Raw genomic sequence first — 27198 nt, 5'->3', positions numbered from 1 at the left:
GCCATAGGGGATTATTAGCAACCAACACTCACTTCAACCTCATAACCGCCTGGCCCAAACTTGTGTCTGAGAAGAGATGATAACTTCTGTGGGTCTTTGATTTGGTGATATGGAATTTCTTGCGTCTGGGAGCTATCTTGGCCATGGCCTTGAATTGAATTGCCTCCCTCCATCAGATATGTTTATTAACAGGTATGTGTTAGGGATATTGATCTGCTACGGAGGTGTTGGATTCTGCTCCGAGTATTTATCAGTCCGATGGCGGAGTACGTGGCCATAAAAATAGAAGCCAGGTATTGCTTTTGGACGAGTTGCTCCGAATCATGTCAGCCGAATATACGCCGAAATACGGGATGGGATGGGTCCGTCCAGCATCTCCGGAGGCAAGCTGTTGGTTTGCCATCAAATTAGTATTGGAAATGGCATCCAATATCACGTCCGTACCCTTGATAAAATCAAGACAAGTGCCACGCGTTGCTTATGCAGGATTCCTGCTGGTATCCAGTAATATTTTCACATCGCAACTTCAGCTTGGAAGCGCCAATTGAGGGTCCTGGGCTCGCTTCCTTGAGTGGCGGACGCCAGGAGGGTGCTCAGCCCCGACGACTTTGCTACCCCCTGACGTCGTGACTGGAGCACAAGCGCAATTCTATTCGCTTTCATTTGCTCGATCAGTGCTGTCACTGCCCCAATGTGTGACATATAATATTTCCGAGGACTTTTTGGCGCTCTGGGTGGCCAGGCCGCCCAGGCACCCAAATTCTCACACGGGGACTGTATCAACATCTCAGTGCTAGGATGAAAAGCACAGATGCAGGTGCCTCCTGCAGGGTGGACTCAGCCACTTTTGTAACTACAGAAAGCTGCGCCCCTAGTCTAGAGCCGTCCGTTCAGGGATTATTAAAAACGCGCATGTACATGCCACGATACTAGGTACAAATGTGCAGAAAGCCCCTGGCGCCATGTCCTCATACATGCCCCAAACGCCGCAACTCCAGGTACCTTGCCTCTGGCGAAATTCTATATGCACCTTCACTCTAAATTCCGCCCAAGTGCTACAATCAAACCTCGGACGAAAAGCAGAAGAGACGTCTTAGAAAGGACCGGAAGGACCGCTTCAGCTGTGGCCCCTCGGAGTCGCCGGGAGGTGCTGGACTGGGGCCGGGGTCAAAGCTTCCGTTTTCCTGACTACGATTCGTAGCGGTGATGGACGATGCTCCACGAGACCCTTTCCCACTCTTAACTGACGCCCCTGAATGATGGCTCGGAGCGCCTTGTGGGACATTCAGGGAAGAAGCGGCATTGGGACAATTGGCATTGGAAGGAGCCTGATTGACTTGCGGCTCAATCTCCCCTGTCTGTTTCTGGCTTTGCATCCCCTCTTCAAGCTCATCCTCAGCGATGGCTTCACAGGGTGATGTCGGCTGGGATGCCACCAAATGGGAGTTCCGATTATTTCCGTTCTCGATCGTAGTATCTCGCGGTTGTTGGTCCTGGTTGTCGGGGGATACTACATGATCCTCGGACAGTAACTGTGCGCCAGACTGCTCCACTACCAAAGTGATATTTTCTCCTTTGTCGTGCTTACTCTCCATGAGCTTGCCAACTATGTTGTACTCCTTTTCTGGGAAGGAGATGGATTGTCTTGCTTCCCGGGAAGAACGGCTGGGCCCTGGGCTTTCGGAGTCGTGATTAAGAGGTTCCACGTTACCCGCATTGACTGGACCCGTGTGATTAAGCAACGGGTTCTGCCGCTGGATATGATCCTTCTGCACCGCTGATGGGTTGAGAGCGTACGTCTCCGAGAGATCCGTTCCCACACGAATTGTCCCGACGTTGAGACGCTCAGTGCAGAAAGCTGCATCTGCAATACATTCTTGGTGAATCTTTTTCAGCTCGGTGCAGATGTAGTCGCAATCTGCCCTGTTCCTGGAATTTATCCTCAAGAGGTGCTCTCTGATAAAAATGAGCATCTTGGTCATGAAGTCGGTACAGTTGCTCAGATTTAGAAGCGAGGCAAACTCCTGGACTGTCGGGTCAGCATATCGACAGCAGCTCTCCCAAATGATTGCACAAACGCACCTCATAGACCGCTTGCTTGGCTCTAACGCAGATATCTGGATCATCTGGGCCGCTTGTCGGTAGCTTGGCGTAGTCAAAAAAAGCATCCTCTCGGATAAAGTCGTCCCAACCGTTATCACCAGAGTCTCCACCAGCGCGCCTCTGGGAGAATTGATCAACCTCTTCCCAACCTCCCAGGTACCAAGCACAAAACTCGAGAAGAACGCACCCCAAAGCCCAGATATCGTGGCTCTGGGAAACCACTTTTTTTCCAATGTCCCATTCTGGAGCCCTGTATGTTCGCGAAACAGCGTTGGCCTGAACTTTTTCCACCGAACTTGAGTTGTGCCACTGCATCAAGCCGAAGTCACCAATTTTCAGGACTGCCATCTTCAACCCATTCAAGTCCTCTCTTCCCTCGTGGTCTAGGAAGAATAGGATGTTTTCTGGCTTCAGATCCCCGTGGTAACCATGTTTTGCCTGCGGCGCAGACACCACCGATGGTTGCTCACTCGTGGGAAAGGTGTGAATCATCCTCAATGCTTCTGCTGCACCGCAGCACTCTCCCATGAACCAGATCGCCAATTCGCGAGTGCGGCAAGGTATTCTCGGGTCGGGGAATGTGGTCTTCATGAACTGTAGTAGATTGCCATCTGCCCATGGGAAGAGGAGGTAATAGTGTCCTTGGAGGCGAAAGGTCAAGTAAAGTTTGATCAGGTGAGGAAAGCCTTGGCTATTAAATCGTTTGAGGTTTGAAGCTTCGGCTTTGAACACTTTGAAATCGGTGCCATCTCGCAGCCGCTTCATCGCAAAAGACGGGCTGTTCTGCGCAGTAGTTAGTATATGACTGCCAGGGATTTCATATGTAAACACATTATGAACTCTCACCTGTTGAGGATGGTTATGGTGGGCAGGGTGTATGATCACCCGCCAAACATCGCTGTAGCCGCCTCTGAGATACTGGTCCTTTTTCATAAAGGGGAGTACGGTTCCATCCGGTAAATCGTAGTGGTGGACTTTGTTCTTCCCTTTTTCGTTGCACACATCGAAGTAGGGGGCCAGGAAACGCCACTGGTACTGCTCGAACTGCTCGCGGTCGGCAGCTCTCCAGGGTATAGCAAATTCGAGGGGCCTCAGGTCACCATCTTTGACAGGTCGGTAATACAGAAAGGGTCTTCCTTGTTTGTGATTATCGATTATCTTTAACGGAAGGATGTTGTCATAGAGATCCTCTCTGATAAAATCGACGATGGCAGGTACCTTTCCGAGGAGGACGAGGATAGCGAAGATCTTCCGCCGGGTAGTGAACGTTGGAGACGAGGTCGGGATCACAGTTGGTCCAGGAGGAGGAATTACCTTGCGAGCTAGAACTGCCTGGGAATATTCCTCGATAACCTTTCTCCCAACACCAGGTAGAGTGGTTGATAGTTCTGATAGAACGTGGCTTTTGGTGATGAGACGGTTCAAGGCGTCAAACGGGACGAACCCATCCTTGGAATTGGGACAGTTGCACAACGCAGCTCTAAGAGCTTCCTCCAAAGCCTCTTCATGGACTGCAGGCTCTCTTATTGTGTCAGGATGTGATGCATTGGCGCTTCTGTCTCGGAGGTCTTGTTCCTTCAGTGCTTGGTGTCGGGAGAGACTGTCTGGGAAGTGGCCTCCTGCGTGGGACACGATTTCGTCACGACTCGGGGGATCATGGTCGATGGCACTAGGGCTCCCGGAATCATCGCATTTCTCCAGAACACCATCAAATTTTCGGTCGTCTTCAGCGGCATTGTTGGGCGGTCGATGTTCGCTAAGCTCCTTGGAATCCCCAAAGTCATTGACTGTGACCTGGCTGCTGCTCTGGGCAGTCAGCGACGGATGACCTGGTGCTTGTGAGGGAGATAGCTTTCCAATATCGGGAGTATTGAAGGTGGAACTGGAGTCCAAAGGTAGGGGAGTACGGGTGTTACTCGTCCCAATGCCAGGTCTGACGGCGTCCTCGATAGGTGTGCCGACGGGCTCCATGGTGACTGGCACAGGTACGAGGCGAGAGGGTGCTACGCGGAGCTCAGGTCGGACATGGCTGTTATCGGTATGTTTCGCGAGGCACGCTTCGGTGGCAAGAGGACTCGTGGAGGTAGATATGGTTCTTCTTCCGGTGTCATTTAAGTATCAGTACCGGAGCAAGCGCACTCACAGGCCTTGAGGCTCAAGCCCCGTGAAACGCACATCCTGGAGTCCAGTCGTTCCGAGTACAGCTCACGCAAGTACGGTGTGTGACGGCCATGCAGTGTGCTCTAAGGCTGGGCTGTGCCTTAGGTATGTCTTGTGCAGGCGCCACACACACCTACTGCGTAAAAGCAGCCCCGGGCTGCCAATAGATCAGAAAAACGCCAAGGTTGAATTGGGGGCGGTCTGCCACCGCCACTATTACGTCTGAGGATGCCACACCACCGATCTATCTGCTTCTTAGGATCCTCCTGCGGCCGGCATGTTCTGTACCCAAGCAGGGCGCAGGCCCCAGGACGACCTTTCAGCTCTCCTCGTGTGCGACGCGCTTCGCTGTCATCTCGACCTTGAATTTGGCATAAATGGCAGGTCGAAACACATCAGCAGACAGTGGTTGGGTCCGCAGCATGAGCTGATCATCTTAAAAAAGCAAACGAGGAGGTGCCCGAATGCTGGTTGCCCCCCCATGGATTCTGATGGAATGCCCAGGTGTCTCATCCGACCGCCAGCCTGGTGGTTCGCTGGAAGCCGATATGTTCCCACACCCTCCCCTCTCCAAAATGAGCTCATCGTCTGCTCCCTTGATGAATGGGCAACGAGAGAGAATGTTGCAGGTATTCACCCTAGATTGGCCTTGGATCGTCTGTAATGAATTGTGGATGTGCCTTGCATTACAAGACATCGTTCTTCGTCTACACCAAACATTAGGGGAAACAGAGGATCATGACAAGTTGTGGTTACTCTCATCCCTGTATCAGAATCTCTGTTCTTTTCCTGGTACATTTGGGGGCGACGCTTACGCAGTCTGATTTGGCTCATGATGAAGATGGTGGGCTGTTGGCTATTTCTGCATCCAACACACACAAATAGAAAGGCTCGGACTCAGAGTTGGCCGCCTGATAAACCCATCACCCAAAAACATCTTCCCATGATGTAGTGACACACCATGGCATTCTTCTCCTCGGTCAGCGCTACCTCAAGGTCTACGACTGCGACATCCGGCGCCGTGTGATGTGATGACTCGGCAGCATGCCGGACATGATTGGCCAAAGTGGACAAAATATGCCTGTCAGCCTCACAGACCTTGGCGACCTCAAACCTGTCCTACTTAAGCAAGGGGGCACCTAACCAAAACGACCTGGCTGCCTTTTCTTTGGCACCCCTTCCAGAGATCACGTCGTAGCTGCACCACTGATGCTGTCATGGGGACAGCGGCTCAGACCGGGCTTTGCCACCCCCAACTTGGTTCGTAGTCACACTTGCGGGACATATAATTGCATAAATGACCCCCCTTCCACTTAGACTCCAGTAAAGCGCGTTTCTCATGCTTCAGTAAAACCGACTCGCACATACTCCTTTCCAGCCCGTAGTTTTTCTTCCTTATCAACAACGATTTAGTCGACACGCTTGAAGTGGAAACAAGTACTAGCCAATGCCTGAGAATGCCAAGAATGACAGGAAGACTTCGGGTTTGGAAGTGAGCGCCGATAGTGATGGCGAAGAGGTCGAGCTTCACACCAAATTTGCTGGGCCCGAGGAGCTACGGCTACGTCTTAGACAGCAACTTGGTGAAGGTGCAAAAGTTCGAGTCCAGGTATGCCATAGCCAACATAACGGACCATTACAAAGTCGCTTGCCTGACTGATCTTTAACTGGCTTCCAGATGAGGCACAATGTCTACAAGATTGAATCTTCCAAGCCGGTCGATCTGGTGAGTTCCACGACCGAGAAAGTCCCATCCTGGGGACTACTCTGCTAACCTTCATCAGGAAGAATTGATGCGAAGTTGCCAAAGCTCGAAAGCCTTTCCCGATCGTGTTATTCCTCTCCCTCGCGTTGTTTTCTGAGATCAACTGGGTACAATATCGACAAATGAAGATCGGTTTGAGTGCTTTCTCTGGTTGCGTTGGTTAGAGCAGGCGTTATCGTTTAACCTGAGGCGAATTGCGTTCTTAAATTCTGTCTATTTATGGTACGGCACATTTTCAGTATGTTTCTTTCATATTCGATAGTCTCCAAATGATACTGGACTCTTCTCCAACATCCGAGGTCTTTCTTCACAGACACATGATATCTAGAATCTTATAAGTGCTCAAATAGACATGCAGCCCAGAATACAGGGAATACTGGATCCCGGAAGGTATCTCGTAACTCTAAGCGGGTCTGGTATCAGAACCCTTGTCTACTCTTGTTTGAATGTATTTCTTTTAATAAACAGCTGCGACTGAACGACAGCCTAAATGGCATGTAAACAGACGCTCCAATGCATTTCTCGTAGTCACTTGCTTTGGTGAGGACATTGAGATCGGTCGATGTGCCACGTTGGACATCAGCACCGAGGCTCTTGAGTTCTTCCGCTCCCGTATCTCTGCGGGCGAATCCGAGGACTTGATGTCCAAGGGCAAGCAATCCTTTCGTCACGGCCTTGTCGATAGTTCCTATGGCGCCCGTGACAAAGACTATCATGGCGTTGAATGGCTTTGGTGAACGCGCTTAAAGGAGCTTGTGTAGCGTCCGAAATGCTTGTGTTTTCCTTCGGGAAACAGAGGGTTATTCTCTCGAGGAGCTTGAGTACTTACCCTGCTTGCAATGACCAGAAGCACGGAAGGGTGAATTTATTAGTCCCATACCTACCACCAAGCCTGACAGATCAGCTTAGCCATCTGATCAACCTTTGATACACACCACAGAGCCTTCACGGAATTCCCATACTCATGAGCCAATGAGGGCTTCCAACTGCCGACAAGCAGCTAGACCTCTAAGCACTAGAAGTATCCCCGTAAACTCCGGAGCTTTGTGTTTAATGCTGAGTGCTTTTACTCAACCCCACTTTAACTGGTATGTATCCCAATCAGGAGCCGCAATAGCCGTAGGAGGGTTAGCGTAGGATGGTTTGGTAGTGATTCGTAACTTGGAGAATGGCTTCGCTGTCCTGACATAGATGCTCCGATATTTCCTCCTCGCCCAAAACCTACCTGAGCTCAGCTCAAGAAGATCTTCGGCAATGAATCGAGAGCAGGAAATGCCGCTAGCTGCTGCGAGAGATAGTCGGGCACGGCGGTTGACCCGGAGGTCCAGGCTCGGCTGTCGGAATTGCAAACTCAGGAAGGTCAAGGTACTTGCCCTCGGTCGCCTTTCCTGATGGCTGGTTCGCTAACCTTTGCATTTCGCAGTGCGACGAATGTAGACCGCAGTGTAAGCGATGCTGTTCGTTCGGAATCGTGTGCAACTACTTGCATGGGGTTGCCGATCTCCTGCCCGCTGCCGAGGATTCGATCAGGTCATCAGTCACTTCTGCATCAGGGCCCCAGGCTCCTATCTCCAGTGCTGTTTGGACGTCTGATGCAACGGCTTCATATCAACTGAGTCCAAAGGGCCAAGACTTTCTCACTCGGTACCTGGATCGAGGTCTCATGAGTCCAGGCGATCCCATCCTGATCGAGGTCAATCGAAATCTCCTGGAACTAACCTTCACCGTATGTCTCGACCGCCACCCGTCACTCCCCTTTTCTGTTATTCTTTTATGAGCGTGCTGAGAAAGGATCCATAGCACCCGTACCTAATGCACGCCAGTCTCGCGGTGTCGTTTGCATATGACCATTATCAGAACGGCTCTCTCGGCAGTCGCCGTACACCGGAAGAGTGCTACCATTGGTATAAAAGCACGGTCCTCTTCAATAGAAGACTGAAACTGCCCATCGAGTCGAAAGATAAGGACCCTCTCTGGGGTACTGCTGCTGCTCTAGCCATATTGTCGTTCGCATTCCCTGACGCATCTACGGTGGAAGAGTCATGGCCCTTGAAGCCCTTGGATCCCTCCTCCGACCTAGAATGGGTACGGATGGGTAAGGGAAAGATGTCGCTGTGGCATATCGTCAACCCGATGCGGCCGGACAGCGTCTTCCGTGTCATGGCACCGAGTTTTGCTCAAATGCACTTGGCCTCGCCAAAGAAGGGTATTAGTGGCATACCGAAAGCTTTGGCTGAAATCTGCCAGCTGGGAGAGGACTCTACGGCAGAGAACAACGCCTATTTTAGTGCCGCACATGCGGTAGCTCATGTCCAGTCTGTCCCAAACGGTCAGATCACCACCGGCCACACCCAAATCCTTACGCGCTGTATACATGGCCGCTTCAAGGGCCTTTTGTATGAGAGAGACCCTGTGGCTCTGATTTTGATGTATCTATGGTATGGCAAGGCCCAGAATGTGTGGTGGATCGAGCTCAGAGCCCGACTAGAACGCCCTGCCATCTGCTCGTACTTACGGATATACCACAAGCACAGCGCGGTTCATATGTTTCTTCCGGGAGGGACTCTCGCTGAATGCTGGAGTTGAATAGGGCTTTTAGGCTGTTAGACCATTATGTAGTAGGAAAGCATTACATTTCTATCGACAGCATTGGATGCTATGGCGTTCGTGGATGGTCCTTGTACAAGTGTCGTTGCATTCCAGCCGACATTTCAATGAGCAGCCACGGCGCCTTCAAAGAAGTACAATGCTCAACCTGGCGTGACATTCACAGGGGAGAAGAAGGGATCAAAGTCGAGAGGAAATGGAAATCACTTTCGAAGTCGCTTTTTGCAGTGTTGTCAAGCCTTTGGTCTGACATCAGCTCCGCCGCCCAGCTCTTTAGCGCCAGATCGGCAATGCTCGTCCGCAAACAGTGGCAACCGCCTCAGCTTACTCCGCACCGGCATCTCGTTCTGCCGTCATCGCCCGTACTCGCCGATAAAACTGCGGCCCGTCGCTGTTTTCAAGAAGAGACGCGCTCTTTCTCAACCTCTGTCCTTAGCTGTTCACGTCCAGCAACCAGCCTTCTTCCCAGCTTCCGCCCAAGCGAATAATCTGAACACGACTTGGCACAACCCCCCAAAACACCAACAAACATGGACGTCCAATGCCAATGCGGCGCCGTCTCCTTCAAGACGCCCACCCCGGCCCCGATCGCCGTCTGGCACTGCCACTGCCGCCAGTGCCGCGCCCAGACCGGCTCCGCGTTCGGCACCTCCGCCATCTTCCCCTCGCAGGGGATCCTGCCCCTCTCCGAGGCCAACCAGGCCGCGGCGCAGCGATGGATCCGCCCCGCCGAGCAGTCCGACTCGGGCCGCGAGGGGGAGTGCTACTTTTGCAAGACGTGCGGCGTGCGCATCCTGCACCGCATCATCGAGAAGGACGGCACGCCCAGGGACTCTGTCGCCATCAAGGGCGGGCTGATCAAGGATCTGGACTGGAAGAGCGCCAAGCACCTGTTCACCAAGGAGGCCGTGGTGCCGATCCCCGAGGGGGTGGAGGCTTATGAGACTATTCCGGCGTATATGAGGCCTGGCTAGGTATGGGGTTGGGCGGAGTGATAGGCGTTTGAGAGAGTGAGAGCATGTTAGGATGACGCGGTGCGTGTATGCGATGATGTGTGATGAGTTGACGATGTTCAAGATGATGACAAGTTCTACCAGAGAAAGAGAATGCAATTAATACAGAATGGTCTATCGAGTTATTCTTGGGATGGCGTGAGAGACGGTGTGAGCCATCTTCATGCGGGCTACAGCTCGAACCCCTCCTCCAGCTCCCAGTCACACAAGAATCGCGGCTGCAAACTCCTTCCGTCGAGGCCTTGGACACCAATATCGATGGTCTCACCTGGGACCAAGTCAATAAAGTTGTCGTCAAAGACCGCGTCTTGGCCTCCCTCAGCCAGCGGCACAGAAAGCATGACTCCCTTGGCAGGAGCATTGGCGCTAATGGCTACTTTGTCGCCAGTCTTGGAGACATCAATACTGACTTGCAGGTTCGGCGAGAAGCGTATCAGCCTCATAGGTTCAGGCCAGGACACCCAGCGTGCAAGGCGCGTAGATGTGGCTGGGTCGTCAAGGAACGCTGCTATGACGGTGTGGTCTGGATCTGGAATGCTGATGCTCGTGATTTCAGTTGTCTGGTTTGGCGCAAGGATAACTTCTCGCTCAGCAACGTTCTTGGGCAGTGAAACCTGAGCCCCAGACTCGATATTGAACGCGCTCAGCTTCAGTGTGGCTCTGAGTGGCTCCAGCGCGCCGTTAACGGCCCAGACATCCAGTGCATGCTTTTCTGGCGGGTAACCCGTGACGATGTACAGCGGCTGTCCGGTAACGGTCCGCTCCATGCCCACGACGACCTTGGCAAGCGCCCGCTTCGTGATGTAATAGGCGGGTTTGCGCTGCAGATCGACGTCAACCAGAGCCCAGCTTGTGCCCGGCCAGATATCATTGAGCTGCCACACTAGCACACCAGCGCAGTTCTCTTGCCCGGGGCCGCGGAACTCGCGTCGCCAGCAGTTGTACGCGTACTTCATGGCCTCGGCCTGCAGGAACTGGGTGCAGTAGACAAAGTCTCTGAGAGGGTTCATTCGGAACCGGAAGTTCTCGCCCATGTACATGGGGTATCTTCTTGAGTGACCCGGCCCTTTGTCGTGAATGTCAAACAAGCGGGACTGGGCGTGCCGCTCTGAGGCTACAGTTATGCCGCGGTGGAAGGTGCGTAAAGAGGGACAAGACTCGAAGCCAAACTCGCTGATGAAACGAGACGTGTAGTTCTTGTAGTCTTGGTACGGGGATAGCTTGCCATGCCAGACTGTGGGTACCATCGTCAGTATTGCTCCAGTCCGTCACTTAGTCTTTTGATAGAAGAGAACTCACCATCCCAGATGTGGGCATCACCAACCGTGGTATCATTTGAGAAGGAACCTCCATAAGGACTGCTCCGCCAGTACGGAACATCGCCACCCAGCTCCTCAACTAGACCCGGTAGCAACCGCTCATAAATCTCCCTAGCCGGAAAATTGGTCTTATCCCACGGGCCGCTTTCGTCACTCATATCGAGCTCCCACCCATACCTCTGAGCCACCATGTAGTCTTCGTTATTGCCCGCCCATATCACCAGGCTCGCATGGTGACCCACGCGTCTCAGGTGCTGCTCGGCCTCCACCTTGACGTTCTCCATGAAGTCCTTGGAGGCAGGATAGTTTCCGCAAGCAAAGGGAAAGTCTTGCCAGACAAGGACACCTTCGCGGTCGCAAACGTCATAGAAGTCGTCTGACTCGACGATGCCACCGCCCCAAACGCGGATCATGGTTTGGTTCCCGCTCTTGGCGACATGCAGCCAGTCGGCGTAGCGCTGGCGCGTCATGCGTGGCAGCATGAAGTCGCCTGGGATCCAGCACGAGCCGCCGGAGAAGATGCGGACGTTGTTGATTTCGAAGACGAAGGAGGTGCCAGGTGCGTGCTCCAGAGAGTGCTGGAGCAGGCGGAGCCGACGCAGGCCGATGAGTTGACTCTTGCTATCGTAGTTCGGGATCTTGGCGATGATAGTGTAGAGAGGCTGACCGCCATATGTATGAGGATACCACAGCTGAGGCTGCTCCTCGATGATCTCGGACTGGAACCTGCCATCCTCTGCCTTGATACGATGGGTTTGGGCAACAGCACCAGATGGATCCTGAAGTTCCAAGACAACCTCTTCTCCTGAGGATACACCCTCCACCGACCCTTTGATAGTCAGCAAAGCAGTCTTCAGGTCATGAGAGACTTGCTGTCGGATAAGGAGTTGATCGACCCTTTTCTCAAAACACTCGAGGTATATAGGCCTCCACGGCCCCGAGGTGTTGACTGCTGGGCCCCAGTCCCACCCCTATGAGGTTGGTCAGCCCTTCAGCTCCCGACATGCTTGGACTCGAAGATGTTCGGACCTACCCAGTGGTACTGCGCCTTGCGTAGAAACAGCCTCTCCGGTCCGCCGTATTTGACCTGTGTTTCATCGCCCTTATAGCCAACGCGCTTTTTCTCTTCTCTCGCGAAGGCAGGGGCAGCCCGGAAGCGAAGCTCGAGCACGCTTTTGCCCTTGGCTTGTTTCAGCGAATCGGTGATATCCACTCTATGCTGCAAGTGCATGTTCTTGCTAGCCAGGATGTGCTGGTCGTTGAGGAAAACGTCGACCACCGTGTCTAGCCCCTCAAAGACAAGCACGGCACGCTGTCCAGACTTGAGTACATCGACCTCAGGGATCTGGGATGTGCGGTATGTCCAGTCGGCGTCGTTGACCCAAAGGCAGGGGATCTCATTGTCGTCAATGTATGGGTCTGGGATAAGATTGTGATGGAGAAGGTCAATGTGCGCAACAGTTGGGAACTGGGCAACGGGGAGGAAAGAGGAAGCAGTGGAATCATTGAGCTTGCTCGCCTGCTTGAAATACCAGCCCTTGTCAACGGCCACTCTTGACAACTGCGCCATCTTGTAATCACGCCAACAGTACAGTACAGTACAGTAGGGTACGGACAAGGGTAGCAAAACAATTAGATGCCGGGCTGGTGATACAGGACTTCCGCAAGGGAGCAGTCGAAATTCAACTTATACTACGCTTGGTGATCATTACGGTTCTGGCACCGGTCCGATGCCTTCGCGTCGGGCATGCTTGCATCTCGGTTATGTAAGAAACAATGAGGCTTCACCCCGTTGTGATCTATGATCAATGACCCTCGGCAGTCTGAGCGTGGGGACTCCCGGACGCGTTGAAAGCTGACACGTCTAGTCGGCTGCGATGCCGGCCGCTGCTGCGGGGTCGCGCAGTCTGACTGAGGGTGGGGATCTCCAAGCGTCGACGTCAGTTCAGACTCGAAAGCAAACAGACACGGTGGACTAGCCGGGCACATGATCGCTTAGCAGCCAGATTAGGCTGCAGCCGAGGACATCATCGCATTGACGCAGATCGGTCTCCACAATTGGCAGCTACTCGATGCATTGTTTTGCGTGTACGGCTTGCTGCCACACTTGATGCGGGAAGAAGGATGAGGTGGGATGAGGTGGGATTTCGAGACAGTCGCTGGGGGCTGCTCGGGCTTGCCTCTCACATGCCTGTTTGCACATCTAGTATATATCGAGACCCGTGATTCTTCCAGAAGTCATCAAGCCACGAACACGAACGAACGAGGAACTCAAAATTAGGAGTCAACGTCTTCACAAAATGGTTGGTATCGCAATAATAGGAGCTGGCATCTTTGCCACGGATGGTCAGCAACGACTGCATCAACAACCAAGCAACTTCACGTGCTGACACCCACTTACAGAGCACCTCCCCGCACTGGTGTCAAACAAGGCAGACATCAAGGCTATCTACTCCCGGTCCAAAGCCACGGCGTCAACCCTGGTCGCGGCCGCAGAGAAGCTCGGCAACGCAAGGGTCGAGCTATATTCCGAGGACAGCGCGGGTCACACCCTCGACGACCTCCTCCGTCGCGACGACATCAAGGCGGTCGTCATTGTCCTCCCGATCACCGTACAACCCGACATCATCAGGCGATGCCTCACAGCGGGCAAGCACGTCCTGTCCGAGAAGCCCGTCGCCAAGGACGTCCAGACGGCGCGCCAGCTCATCGAGGACTATAAGAAGAACTACGCCGGCCAGGGGCTCGTCTTCAGCATCGCCGAGCAGTTCCGCTTCATGCCCGAGTTCGAGCTCGGGCGCAAGTGGGTCGTCGACGAGAAGGCCGTGGGGGACATCACCCAGCTGCACCTCAGGATCTGGCGCAACCAGGCACCCGGCGGCAAGTACTACGAGACTCCGTGGCGGAAGATCCCCGAGTACCAGGGCGGGTTCCTGCTCGACGGCGGCGTCCACCAGACAGCTATGCTCCGGTACATCTCGGGGCAGGAGGTCGTTGAGACGCACGGCTATGCCCGCCAGGTCGCGCCTCACCTGCCGCCGCTAGATACCGTGAACGCCGGCATTCTCCTCAGCGGCGGAGGGACAGGTACCATATCCATGTCGTTCGCGGCGACAAAGCGCGCAACGGAGTTGACCATCATCGGCACCAAAGGCAGCTTCACGCTCACCGACTGCCCGGAAGGGTATGTGTTGACGCTCGAGCCACAGTCGGGCGAGAAGAGGAGTCAGACTCTCAAGAGCAACGGGGTCGAGCTTGAAATCAAGGCCTTCCTCGAAGCCGTCAAGACTGGTAAGGCGCAGCCTAGGTCAGGGCCGGAAGAGGCTTTGAACGATCTGGCCATCATCGAAAGCCTGTGCTCGGGCGGAGGTAAAGTCGACTTGTACTAGAGTAGCCGTATAGATCACTTTAACCAGTATTTTGTATTGAAACGCGGATTTTCAACGATCGCCGTTATTAAACAATCAATGTTCTTTCCAGTGATTCAGTTTGTACCAATGACGCGTTTACAGCTGGAGGTGCTGAAATGCTGAGGAGGGTCCCTGGACGTGTTGAACTAGTGCCCCCAATCGAGCGGGGTTTAAGCAACTTTAGGCTCACGTGGAGGAATTGTCCAGTGAACTAATTAAAACATCCATTCACCATCCATCCATCTCGACGCCACTTTACTCGATCCATCGCTCCCGACACTTCGGACACAGAAAGCCAGTCGCTGTACCATCGGAAACCGTAGACGAAGAGTTGTTGGCAGTAGGAAAATATCTGTGCTTGCTGTTTCGTTCCAGATCATGTCAAGCCCGAGGCAATGGCGCCAGCCCGGGAGATCCACAGGCGCGTCAAGACTGGTGAGCAACTTGGGCAGAGCCCGGCGATGCGCTGATAGAATGGCCATGCTCACAATTCGTTTCAGGTTGGTGAGTGTCCAGTCCGAAGGCACTATGATATTCGAGGGAGAGAGCATCGCTCGGCAGAGCTGACACGAACAGCGTTACGTGTCGTAAACGGCATATGAAGTGTATGCCTGCCCTCGGTCATACCAGCGACAGGACGTGGCGATCTGACGATGAACAGGTGATGAACGGAAGCCTCAATGTCGACATTGCGAAGTAGGAAGTAGGGATTGCCATTATGACTTGGCTGGCAATGGCAGAGAAACTGGAGTCGACGGCAACAATAGCGCCTTCAAGTTTGCGCCTGATCATGTCTGGCTTGATACTCCTGCCGAGGGTAAGCCATCTTTACTTGCCTTTCTGCAGATGCATATTTAAGTGAGTGGCACAACTCTGACGGGATACTACGGAACAGTCACCTTTGTCCATACAGTGGAGATCGGGAAGGAGGACCGCGAGGTAGAGGATTCAACATCTACAGTCTCGAGTCCTCTGTCAGATTCGCCTTTGGACGAACCAACGCCGGCGGAGCTGTCAGTGGACGGTAGGTGATAGAATGTATGGACATTCATGATTTGACCTAACTCTCCAAGATAGATCCTTCCCCGAATGTGTCGTTGACAGCGATGTCTGCCCCCGGTGCCTCGAATCAGATATCGACACCTGGGCCATCTCCCGGCGCCTTGAATTTTACATCCCCCCACTCCATCATGAGTGTCTCTAGTGTCGATACTGTTGACCCAATAACATCTCTCGCTCGCATGAGAGAGTCCGGATCGCCTCTGTACATACAGGGCCCCATCAAGCCGCTTACTGACCCACAGATCACTGGCTTACTCCAACACTACATTCATAACCTGGCCTGTTGGGTATACACCTCGCCCATCCGTTTTGAATTATCAAAAGACTAGCTCTGATGAAAAACAGTTTGATCTCAACGACCCTCAGCGCCAGTTCGAAACCTTTGTTCCATACCTCGCTCTTAGCTGCCCGATCCTCCTACATGCTGTTCTGGCCTTCTCAGCCTGCCATCTCAGTCGCCTTGACGGCTCCTACAACGAATTCTCAGCCTCGACATATCATGAGTTGTGCATACAGCAACTGATCCCGGCACTATCAGATCCTGCAACTGCTCTTGACAACGTGCTACCTATATCCACTGTGATCCTTCGCATGTATGAGATGATGAGCTACGAAACGGATCACCAGCGCCATCTGAGGGGGTCCTCCTCCCTTTTTACGCATAATCGCAAGAACATCGGCTACCGAGCACTCAAACGGACGGCGTTCTGGACATACTTTCGAGAGGAGATCATGGTCGCCCTCGCAACTGGCAAGCCTACCACAATCGACCCGGGCAAGTGGAAGGCCGACATCACCTGGGGGGGAGATAATGACCATGTCATGACCGAGAAGGTGACCATGCTGACTGCTGAAGTCATTGATTACTGTTTTTCAGAGGAGCGTCGGTGCGAAGAAGGCGACACAATCAGGTGGGACGAGCTACAACGCGACGTCAACGAGTGGAAGGAAAACCTACCCGAATCATTCCGTCCTTTGTACGTGATCGAAGATAGCAAGCCATTTCCTACGATCTCGTATCTCTGCACTTGGCACAGTAAGTTCTTGATAGTCATTGCGACCCCTCAGGCAAGCTAATCCCAATATTGTTCAGTTGTTGCCATGCAGTTCTATCATTTGGTCAAGGTGCTTTTGGCTTTACACAATCCACATCGAAGCCATGGCATTGCATTCTTGCACTTTGCTCGAACCCTCGAAGTAAGTCGAACTCTATGTACACCGGGTCAAGCGGCTGCTAAGGCTTGTTCAGGCCGAGATCACAAAACACACAATTCAGCTATGTGGGATGACCACGGCCCTCGAAGATAGACATCACGGTGCTTTGGTGAATGCCGTACAGCCACTAGTCATCTGTAAGGCGCGCCAAGTCTTTCTCTGTGTGTTGGTTGCTAATATAGGCAGGTGGCCGGTGTTTAAAAAGCCCGGAAGATCAGGCAAAGTTGGTGAGGATGCTCATAAGAATCGAACAGCTCACGACCATTACAACCTCGCAGGGGATACAAGCTTTACAGCAAGCATGGGATCTAACTAGAGAATTGTAGTTTGTAGCGTGGATCAATCAATGCCCGCGTACGTTTGTGTCTGCAGATGCCTTCATCTTTATCAATTTGGTATATTAGCACTCTAATGTCGCACTTAGATGTTATGAGCCAGTCTCTCAGATCATTTTAATGTGATCTCAGTCATACGACACTAGTCACATAACTCGTTTCTCTTAAGTCTAGATTCGAGGTGCCACTCATTTTCGTGCTAACGCGGTGGCAGATGCACCTCAAGCAAGTCTCATGTGACGGGCTAGATGATGTCTACTGGGGGCCTACCCTTTGTCTCAGATCATGCTCTGAAGCACGGCTGTTCACCCCGATTCGAGGTTTAGCCTAGGTAGAGTCCAGAACCTGCGACCTTGTGCTAGTAGCCGAGCTCCTTGGTTTAGATACACAGCTAGCCGATCAGGTGATCGCTTCTATCCTCTTCGCCGTCATCCTGCATGCTTGAGCTAGCGATATCGTGTTAGCCCTGTGTTATTTCCCCATTACCGGACAAGAGGAACGAGAGATCTATGCTGGAACTTCACTGTTGTTAATGTTTGTGGAGTAGAAGTCGAAGTCTTCACAACGATCATGGCGATACATAAATAGCTCGCCATACCAGGAAACGCTACCCCTGATCTAAAGTCTAGGCATCTTTAACCGTGATTGCTGGCTCAGTATATTAGCCCTTCATTATAGCACCTCTCCGGAAATGGCGTTCGATCCCCTTATCTTCACCGAGGACTACCTCCGCGTCCGCGCCGTGCCCACCTGCCACACGTCGACGTACGTCTGGTGCCATGGCAGGGGCCAAAAGGGCGGCGACTGGCAGTTCATGGTCGACCCCCTGCGCAAGCTCGGGCACTGCAACCATATCGCCTTTATCTTCCCTTACCTCGACTACACCGAGACTCCCCGCGGCAACAGCATCTCAAAGAACGAGGCTCTAGTGCAGAAGATTGTTGACGAGGAGATCAAGAAGGGATGCCACCCTGACCGGATCGCCGTGGGCGGTTTCAACGAAGGTCTGGACGTAGCGCTTCTGGCAACACTGGCTGATGAACGGAACACGATCAATGGCGTCCATGGCATCACGGAGCGCTTCGCACCGTGTGAAGCGGTCAAGACCCTGAGGAAGTCCGCAAATGCAAGCACGCCCGTGTCGGTTGTTGACCGGTCGGGTGTCAAGAACAATGCAGGCGAGGAGATCTTGTTGGCTGTGGGACACCCTGTTGCTGCTCTAGTTACTGGCAGTTCTACGATCGGATCTCAGCCTGTTACACAGGAGGTACGTATTGAAGTAAATCATAATGGGAAATGTTTCACTGACAGGAGCGAAATAGGAACTCGAGAAGCTGGATGCTTTCATTCACATGGACCTACCAGTTGAGTTTGCGGAGAAGTGATGGCATAATAGACCAGAGTACCTAGACCTAACTACAATAAGCTATTGCTCTAAAGTCAAGTCTTTGCACTGGGTGATACAGTTCATAAGTATTAGTGATATTATTCCTATCACTTACGAACATAATAGGTGGTAGAGGAGTCCGGAACATTTTGGTCTTTTCTGGGTCACAGACGTGGAACCATCACCTGGCCGCGTGACCTCGTTCATTCCGATGCTGCCTACTCTATAGCAAAGTCTACCAGAGCCTGCATCAGCGTGTCACTTACTAGCGCAGGAAGCAGTCTGAGTAGCCTTTCCGGCGTCCTAGATGAGGTGCGTGGGAAGCGCATGTGCTCGACACTCACCCCCCACAGGCCTCTCCGCCCTAGTTGCGCGATGAGCGCGAGTCTGGTGTGGTGTATGACCCGGGTCTAGGAGGTAGAGATGAGAATGGTGGCAGTGACACGACTACCTTGTCTTGCATAGGTGCCGACTAGCGAGGAAGAGATCACCAGTGCTGGGAGATGAATCACAACGCGTCCACGGAAAATCAAGCATGCAGTGGTTGCGTAACGCTTCTGCATGAATCATCAACATGGCCGAGAACGAGGCCTCCTTGAGCGGCACACTCCTGTATCACGAGAACGCTTCCCGCCCGCAAAGCCCCTCCCGCGGCGAGCGTACAAGGTCCCCATCATCCGACCCATCTTTCTCTTCCATAGCCTCGCCCTGATTTATTTCTGCCTCCCAATGCCTTTGCATAAGCAACAGAACAGGGTGATACATAAAGGCCCTCAGGCTGCTTGACACGTGTCATTGAATGTTCTCGACTTGGACCCGTGCGCCATGCCAGACCCTGGAGCAACCGTAGCACGCCAGCACTTGGAGCCCCAGGGAAGTCGCTCGACGGATGGCACGCGAGCTGACGCAGGCACACTGCGGCTCCAGCGCTACCCGCACGATCTAAGCTCAGTCATATTTGCTGGACGCTTGAAGAAAACCCCATGGCGGCCGGGCTCGAACTTTGAACATGAATCTGGACTCGACGGCTTCTATTGACGAATTCTCTTTGGTCAAAATGACCCGAGATACTACGTATGTGTTGATGCTGATGAACAATCTTTCGAAAGCAGACCTAGCTTGGGCTCCTGCAGTGGCTGCAACTCCCTGTATTACGTGCAACATCTCAAGTTCTGGGATAGGGAACCGCCCGACCCACCACACTTTCGTGTCGCCAAACGGAACGGCGAAAAGGTCACACTCCTCCGGATGGTGCTGGAGGTTGTGCTCGTCGAGGATGCCAATCGCGGCCCAATCCTTGTCTATCGTTCGCTCTAAACAGACTAGATGGCCGAGGGGAAGTTTCTTGCTTTTTCTTACGAGTGCCGCCAAGAGGCAACTTCTTTGGGAGACACCACAGAGGTCATGTAAGTTACTAGCATGTCATATACAAGACGGTACCTGGGCTGGATGCGCTTTACATGCGATGAGCTCAACTGACCGATAGGAAGACAAAGACTGCGCAACCTGGGGCAGCTAGAATGAACAAACCACACGTTCTGCTGACAAACTCTACGTTGCTTTAGTCTTTAACGAAGGCGAAGGTGAGGGGGGTAATATTGCTAATCTTCTAGGTTTATGGCTGTTACGACGGTCCTTCAGATCTGGATAGCCGAGTAGTTAGTGGTTGGGTTGGTGACGACCAGCAAATGCCTGGTGTTGACTTTTCCTTTTTCTTTTTATTCTTCCTTTTCTTTGCTCTGCGCTGTTTGTGAATAGTTGTTCTAAAAGGTTTACACAACCCCTGTACTCTGGTCTCCCATACTGAAGCTGTTGAAGGGTGGCATATCTATGGGAGACTGGAGCTTGAATGCCAATACTGTGGCGACTTGATCTCTTAGTAGCACAACGGTGCGGCGCTAGGGATCAACGGAGGTCTCCTGGGTTCTCGTACCTAGACCCACTTCCTAGGCCGGCTCGGCAAGCGTTCGCTTTTGGAACAGCCGAGCTCGACCTTTGAGATGGGGATTTAACGGAATGCGGAGGCCAGGGCTGGTTTTCGCAGACACCTCCAAATCGTGGAGAAAGCCTGGGGAAGTCAGCAGGAGAGAGCAGGAGAGCATGTGGGGAAGTCGTATGTCGTTTGTCGACTCTTAACAACCAAACGGATATATATCAGCAGTCCTTGTCGCAACGAGACCGAGACGATCAACATCAGTCATCGCCCACACCGACTTCGTCACCTTCTACAACCAGACAAAGACCATCATCAGATTGTGCAGGACATTCGCAATGGACGATCCGAAGGCCATGCCTGGTCATGGTGTCACCCACGAGGAGGGCCCATTGAAGCCCACTACGCAAAACATCATGACCGAGTCACGAATGCAGGCGGCTCTGCTAAGAGAGAACCCTCCCGTCTTCCGGAAGAGTTTCCTCAAGCTTTACGGCTGTATCTTCGTCGGATACCTCTGCTCGGCTACTAATGGCTTTGACTCTAATACATTCGGTACGTGATGGCCTGATGGCTGACTTGCTGAGGGGCACATGCACCAGACACTTCGCTGACCTGACATACAGGAGGACTTTCTGCAATCCCGCAGTTCACGAAGTATTTTGGCATCACTACTCAGAATCAAGGTCTTGTCGCCGCTCTTTACGTCATCGGGAACATCGCCGGGTCGCTTTTCGCGGGTCCATGCTCGGATACATACGGTCGGCGAGTTGGAATGGCCCTCGGATCAGCCATCTGCGTGATTGCCGCTGCGATCCAGACCGCTGGGACAAACTTGTCGTTCCTTATGGGCGGTCGTTTCCTGCTTGGCATGGGAGCCGTCCTCGTGCAGACAGCTGGGCCCAGCTATGTCGTCGAAATGTCATACCCGAAATGGCGGGCTCAACTTACCGGCGGCTACCAAGCATGTTTCTTCCTCGGTACAATCGTGTCGACTTGGCTGGAGTACGGCCTGAACCACATCAAGACGGATCTTGCCTATCCCTGGAGACTACCACTTGCAATTCAAGGCCTTCCCTCTGTCATTATTCTCTGCACTATCTGGTTCATTCCCGAAAGCCCTCGATGGTAAGTCTGTGTTGTTTCGCATGTTCCTACAGAAAGGCTGATGTCGATTGTGGATAGGTACGTTGGCCAAGGTCGCGAGGCTGACGCCAAGGCCGTTCTTGTCAAGTATCACGGAGATGGAGACCCGGAGTCACTGGTTGTGAACTTGGAACTACAGGAGATGCTGGAAGTCATTGAGCTCGACGGTTCGGACAAGAGGTGGTGGGACTACCGGTGCCTCTTTAACTCTCCAGCTGCGCGATATCGAACATTCCTGGTGACCTGCATCTCCTGGTTCGGTGAACTCGATCTACCTCCCACAAGCTATTACTTTCCCTTGATGGGTATGCCTCATAAAATCCAGCTCTTTATTTGGTCAGGCTCTGACTTGCTTCGTACAGTGAAAACGGTCGGAATCACCAGCGTCAACACACAGCTGCTGCTCAACGCGATCCAGACGCCGGTCATGGCCATTGCAGCTCTTGTCGGCCTCAATGTGATGCACAAGTTTGGCCGCCGTAAGCTCTTGATGACTTCAAGCGCCGGCATGACCATCTCCATGGCCATCATCACGGCCTGCACTGCGCAGCAAGCGGGCAAGCCGGCGGTCGGTGGAACCGGCATTGCCTTTCTCTATGTCTTTCTCGTCATGTTTGCGTTCGCTTGGGTAAGTATCTGTGGCAGTTTTGCAGGATCTGAATGACATTTTCTAACTTATGCACAGACTCCCATGCAATCCCTCTATCCCGTCGAAGTGCTCTCGTTCAACAGTCGCGCCAAGGGCATGGCCTACCTCGCCTTCATGAACAACGCGGTCAAGGTCATGAACACATACGTCCCGCCCATTGCCATTACGAACTCTGGGTGGAAATACTATCTTCTCTACGTCTTCTGGAATGCATTTGGGATTGTCGTCATCTACTTTACGTTCATCGAGACCCGTGGGTGGAGCTTGGAAGAAATCGAGGAGCTGTTCCACTCAAAACACCCGGTAAAGGCCAGCCTGGAAAAGAAAAAGATCAGTGTCGCTCACGATGGCACCATCACCGAAGTAGTCGGGAAAACAACAGCGGAACCCTAAAACAGAAGAACGATGGATTGCAGGCACTGAAACATTGGGTCAGAAGGCAGTCTAGGTAGTTGATTACTTTGGTCGCGTTACAGTGAATTAGCCAATTCCCAATGCGGTGTCGCTGATAACTATCGTTGTACGCTCTTTCCTGCTGGTCCCATTCCCATGCAGCATGCGTATATTTGCTACTTTATCAAGCTCCGGCGCTTGTCACTCCGGACTGTGATTGAGTACGGAAAAGGTTTGACGCGAGAGATGACGCCCGGTAGCATATGATATTCCACTTTGATATCATTTCCATTCTCGTCAACTGGTTTTCGAATGTGGAACACCGCCAATGTTTGAGCAATAGCAAGAAACAGTGTCTGTTCGGCGATATGTCTTCCGGGGCAGGCTCTCCGCCCAAATCCAAACACGACATCGGATGCAGGTGGTTCGTTGTGAGGCTCGAGGAATCTACCTGGCTGGAAGTCTCCCGGACTGTGATATACAGCAGGATCGTGCGCAAGCCCGGCAGCAGCAGGCATAATAAGGGTATTCTTGGGTATGAAATAGCCGTTGTAGCTGTCATCCTCTGTGGTCAGGTGGGGAAATCCCATGGGTGCCAGCGTGTGCCAGCGCAGCGTTTCCTGGACCATGGCCTGTACGTAAGGGAGATTGGCTTTGTCCTCGAATGATGGCAGTCGAGATTGCCCCACTACACGGTCGATCTCCTCCTGAGCTGACTTCTGGACGTCAGGGCTGAGCACCATAGCGAGGAAGAAGGAGAAAAGAACAGCACTGGTCGTATCAGTACCTGCATTGAGCATGGAGGCCGCAGACCAGCTGATGACACTTTCTTCCTCTGCGTCGATGTGTCGATGGACGTCTTTGATTAGGCCGGCAACATAAGAAACGTTGTCATTGCCTTTGGCCATTTGCTCTCTCACATAGTTGTAAGGGTCCTCGACAGAATGCATGAGATGATTTCTCCAAATTTTGGCTGTTTTCTGGAAACCGGTCCCTGGAACCCACTCTGGAAGGTGGCGGAGCCATGGGATCAGATCTACCACCCAGGCACCAGGACTTGTAGCTTTGGAGAATTCCTCCATCACCTGGTTCGCTCTGTTGACGAACGGATCGTTCTCTCCTGGTCGCGTCTCATAGTTGTATAGAACGCGGAGCATTATGGACCCAGATAGTCTGGATCTTCTGTCAGAATGTCTTATATGTTTGGATGAAATTGTGTAATTACCGGTTGAGATGATCCTGCAGGTTATCGGAGCCTGATTCGGAGTCGGCTAGCAGTTGACTCAGGAACCGCGAAACCTCTAGCTCTTGGGCAGGTGCAAAGCGAGTGATTGACTTGCTGCTAGTTTGGGTCGCCGTAAGCTTGCGGTGCAACCGAAACCTTCGATTGTACGGCATCATGCCCATGATATCCTTGTAACCCACTCTATTTCATTCAATCAGTTCAAAACATCTCTAACGTAGCTTTGGAGCCAGGATCTCCTCCCAACATACACATCGTTAGCAAAGACCAAGTGAGGCCTCGAGGCGGTCTTAAGAGCACGTGTCTCCAAGATGTCGATGACGGCCTGCTTTTCGTGAAGAATGATTATGAGCTGTCCCAACACCTTGATTGAGCTGATCGGGCCATAGAGCTCCTTGTGTTTCGACCAGTGGGTCCACTCGAGAGTCCCCGGAGGTGGGAGGTCCAACAAATTGCCGAGGAGGCAACCGGCCCTTTTGAGATCGTTGAACACGTTGCAGTACAATATAGCCCAGCGAGATCAGTAACGCCGAGTAAAATAAGGATGTGCTCGAGAACATGCTGCTTGTTGTTCGTGTATACTTCATTTAAAACAAGTATTAGTGAGGATCTAGATGGTCGACACATTAGTGCGGAAACGATTTAAGTTGTCATATTTCCTAGAGCATGCTCGGACTAAATCAAGCTCGGACTGTGGTGATGCTTGGAGATTAACATGGTACCTAAGATCTCACGTAAGACCACCCGAGCAGGTCAGTCTATTCCACAATACCCTTGGGAGATAACACCAGCTTGTTCCCCTCGAGCATGGGTTTGAGTGCTTATCACAACATTTTTGGATCTTTACATCGTCGATCTATGACTGTGAATTACAAGGTTTCATACAATTAGACTGAGATGAGCTGGGATACTATTTATCCGACATTGGAAGCCAGACCTCAATTTCTTTCCGTGAATTGAAGATTCGTATCATCTGGTCGCATTAATATCTACATGTTTCCGGACAGAGTTCATGTAAGTCATTGCCTCCGCCATCTGCTCTTCAGTCGGCCGTTGCACAATCATGAGGTAAAGCACGTCCTTGCCCAGGGTTAGCATCATTTCGAAGCTCGTTGAAGTCAATTCTACTCACATCTTGCAAAAGCTTTCGAGCACCGCTCACCAAGCTGAGAGGTCCGATTCCACTGCCAAGAAGGCCACCCCTACCTCCGCTGGAGCCTTCTCCGCTCCTGAGCTGTCCCCGTCCCCGCCCTCGTCCAAGCCCCACAAGGCCATGACGGCCGCGGAGACCACTTCGCGCATCATTTGCTGGACTGCCCCGGATGTTTCTTCCCAGTCCTGCTTGGAGAGATCTACAAGTCATCAGCCCACGGAGTTACAAATGTAAGGCTAAGAGCGGTACTTACCCTCCCGTTAACAACGCGATGGGATCTCCACTACTAGCAGGGTGGTTGGGATCGGCATATCGAGACGAAAATGTCTCTTGGCCTGTAGCATTGGCCATGCTGCTATCGGGGTTTTCCCCTGCCCACTTGGCCCTGGCTCTCTTGTCCATGTATTCGCCGACGAATTTACCACTGCGTTTGATGGCTGACTGCTTCTTGACCTTGGCGGCGCCATCATCGTTGTCCTCAGCGTCCGCCAGCTCATCGAGAGCAGGAAATACAAGCGGCGCTGTCTCAGGCCACTCGAACGAGGTAGCACCACTCGAGCTCTCAAACATTCGACGCGACTTACTGCCATCCGCAGCAGTCGCAATCGATGACTGCATGTCAAACTCGGCCCGTGTGAACATGTTGGCTTTCTGGCTGGGCTTCCAAGTCATAACCAGGGCCACCAGCCCCCGAGGCGCGAAGAATGACTCATTGACCCTGTCGAGAAAGCGATTGGTCTTTGACCGACTGTGAAGCTCACCAGCTGCATCGGTTGTCTTCTTCACAGCAACGCTGATAAGAATACTGAAGGGCAAAGGCACTGCGTTCCCCGCCAATCCAGCCAAGTTTATAGCTTGAATCCAAGGGCTGGGTTGGACGGATTTGTTGAGCTTGTCCAGAAAGTCGAGGAATGTAGCCTGGTCAATGCCCACATCGGCAAGAACGGGTGAGTAGGCGCGCACAAATCCTTTTGTGCGAGACCCAGGGCGCCGTTGGGTGATGACGACGGGAAGAGATAGTTGGCCTGGGGAATACGCCGGGGCCTGAGCATGAGTGTCGAGAAACGAGTCGGCAAGCCCAGTGACCTCCTCTTCTGTAGCTGCATGTGGCTCGGATGATTGGCCCGTTACTTGGTCTTGTGCTTCATCCAACTCCCAGGCAACCTCATCCACTTCTTGTAACAAGTGAGCGTCATGGCGCTGTTCGGCTTCATCCTGGGCCACCATCGCGGTATCACTGTCGGCGTCCCTTCCCGCCTGCGTTTTGGAGGCTTTATTCGCTTTGTGGTGGTGGTAGGTCTCGGACGCAAGACCTATCCCGGCCGCAATGCCTCGCACCATCTTGCCGACAGGGCCGCCGGCAGGCCATCGTTGCCGTTGGCCGTCAGGATTGTCTTGCCCACGATTCATTGGTCGGTATAATGGAAAACAGAAGACTGTCGGTGGTAGACTTTATCTAAAGTCCCAAAGGAAGACCAGAGATAGAAACAAAATAAAAGGGGAGTGCAGAATTGGCTTTCAACAGCGGTATTTAAAAGGATCTGGCGTTACGGCGTGTGCATGTAGATCAGATACACAGCCTAGCTAGCGGTGACGTATAGACGTCAGCAGCTAGCGAACCGATAACGAGAACGAGCTAGCTGAGGCTACAAATCCAACGCACCCCTGGCGTACCTAACGCGTATCAGCTAGACCATCCTTTAATCTACAAAGTAGTCTCAGGTCCCTCAGGGGATCTGCAGGCTCGCACAAGCTTTTGTATGATGATTTCGTATTGATGGTAGTAGGCTGGAGTTACGTAAGCTGTCGTTAGGATACGTCGGCTGTTAGGCTGGATTGTTCCCCTCCGTCGTCCATGGGTTACGAGTTGATGTTGAAATATTGAGGCTCGTTGGAGATTTAGTTCCCTAAATATGGCCAAGCCTCTTCTACATTCCTTGTGTTCACAACTGTATATAATCTTAGTATGTATATGGTCCCTACTCGACGTCCGGAATGCTATCCTTGAGTGATTTCCATGTTAACTAGTGTCTGACAAGGAGCCCCGGTTATTGAGGAATGAATTGAGCTACCTCGACGGCGCCCTGTGAGATGATCTCGAAAACGGTTTTGCTCAACAACAAGCACAAGCTTTGAATAAAAACTGCTAAGCTTCCGGAGCAATCTCCACTCCCCGTTCTGTCGGAAGCGGTTGGCTCCAGCCATGTTCTCCGACGAAGTCTCCACTTGGTAAAAACTGACAAATCGGCCACTCTTCCACTTATCGCAAAAACAAACGCCATTTTGCCCTGAGGTTGTGCAGTGC

General features: G+C 52.5%; 7 protein-coding genes across 7 annotated transcripts; 4 read left to right on the top strand and 3 right to left on the bottom strand.

Annotated features, from left to right (window-relative positions):
* Positions 1-1061: 1061 nt before the first annotated feature.
* E0L32_000911 (uncharacterized protein) lies at positions 1062-4074 on the bottom strand (the record flags this gene model as incomplete). Its single annotated transcript, XM_031144055.1, has 3 exons — positions 1062-2024; positions 2083-2886; positions 2950-4074. The coding sequence occupies 3 exons, from the start codon at positions 4072-4074 to the stop codon at positions 1062-1064; spliced, it is 2892 nt and encodes a 963-aa protein (XP_030994445.1).
* Positions 4075-5710: 1636 nt separating this feature from the next.
* E0L32_000910 (uncharacterized protein) lies at positions 5711-6765 on the top strand (the record flags this gene model as incomplete). Its single annotated transcript, XM_031144044.1, has 3 exons — positions 5711-5872; positions 5942-5989; positions 6514-6765. The coding sequence occupies 3 exons, from the start codon at positions 5711-5713 to the stop codon at positions 6763-6765; spliced, it is 462 nt and encodes a 153-aa protein (XP_030994444.1).
* A 1075-nt stretch (positions 6766-7840) lies between these two features.
* Positions 7841-8614, top strand: E0L32_000909 (uncharacterized protein; the record flags this gene model as incomplete). The annotated part of the gene is made up of 1 exon (XM_031144033.1): positions 7841-8614. The coding sequence occupies one exon, from the start codon at positions 7841-7843 to the stop codon at positions 8612-8614; it is 774 nt and encodes a 257-aa protein (XP_030994443.1).
* A 551-nt stretch (positions 8615-9165) lies between these two features.
* Positions 9166-9609, top strand: E0L32_000908 (uncharacterized protein; the record flags this gene model as incomplete). The annotated part of the gene is made up of 1 exon (XM_031144022.1): positions 9166-9609. The coding sequence occupies one exon, from the start codon at positions 9166-9168 to the stop codon at positions 9607-9609; it is 444 nt and encodes a 147-aa protein (XP_030994442.1).
* A 209-nt stretch (positions 9610-9818) lies between these two features.
* E0L32_000907 (uncharacterized protein) lies at positions 9819-12537 on the bottom strand (the record flags this gene model as incomplete). The annotated part of the gene is made up of 3 exons (XM_031144011.1): positions 9819-10882; positions 10948-11938; positions 12001-12537. 3 exons carry the CDS (start codon positions 12535-12537, stop codon positions 9819-9821), a joined length of 2592 nt encoding a protein of 863 aa, XP_030994441.1.
* An 8110-nt stretch (positions 12538-20647) lies between these two features.
* On the top strand, positions 20648-22497 carry E0L32_000906 (uncharacterized protein; the record flags this gene model as incomplete). Its single annotated transcript, XM_031143989.1, has 5 exons — positions 20648-20864; positions 20936-21437; positions 21495-21760; positions 21818-22083; positions 22141-22497. 5 exons carry the CDS (start codon positions 20648-20650, stop codon positions 22495-22497), a joined length of 1608 nt encoding a protein of 535 aa, XP_030994440.1.
* Positions 22498-22673: 176 nt separating this feature from the next.
* On the bottom strand, positions 22674-26303 carry E0L32_000905 (uncharacterized protein; the record flags this gene model as incomplete). Its single annotated transcript, XM_031143978.1, has 6 exons — positions 22674-23670; positions 23723-23923; positions 23992-24134; positions 24734-24820; positions 24873-25092; positions 25147-26303. The coding sequence occupies 6 exons, from the start codon at positions 26301-26303 to the stop codon at positions 22674-22676; spliced, it is 2805 nt and encodes a 934-aa protein (XP_030994439.1).
* Positions 26304-27198: the final 895 nt, after the last annotated feature.

Source organism: Thyridium curvatum (genome assembly GCF_004353045.1).
Source record: "Thyridium curvatum strain D216 chromosome Unknown NODE_3_length_876553_cov_77.224826, whole genome shotgun sequence".
NCBI classification, from domain to species: Eukaryota; Fungi; Ascomycota; class Sordariomycetes; order Thyridiales; family Thyridiaceae; genus Thyridium; species Thyridium curvatum.
The sequence above is the reverse complement of the archived record's forward strand: the minus strand, read 5'-3'. Positions and strand labels throughout refer to the sequence as shown.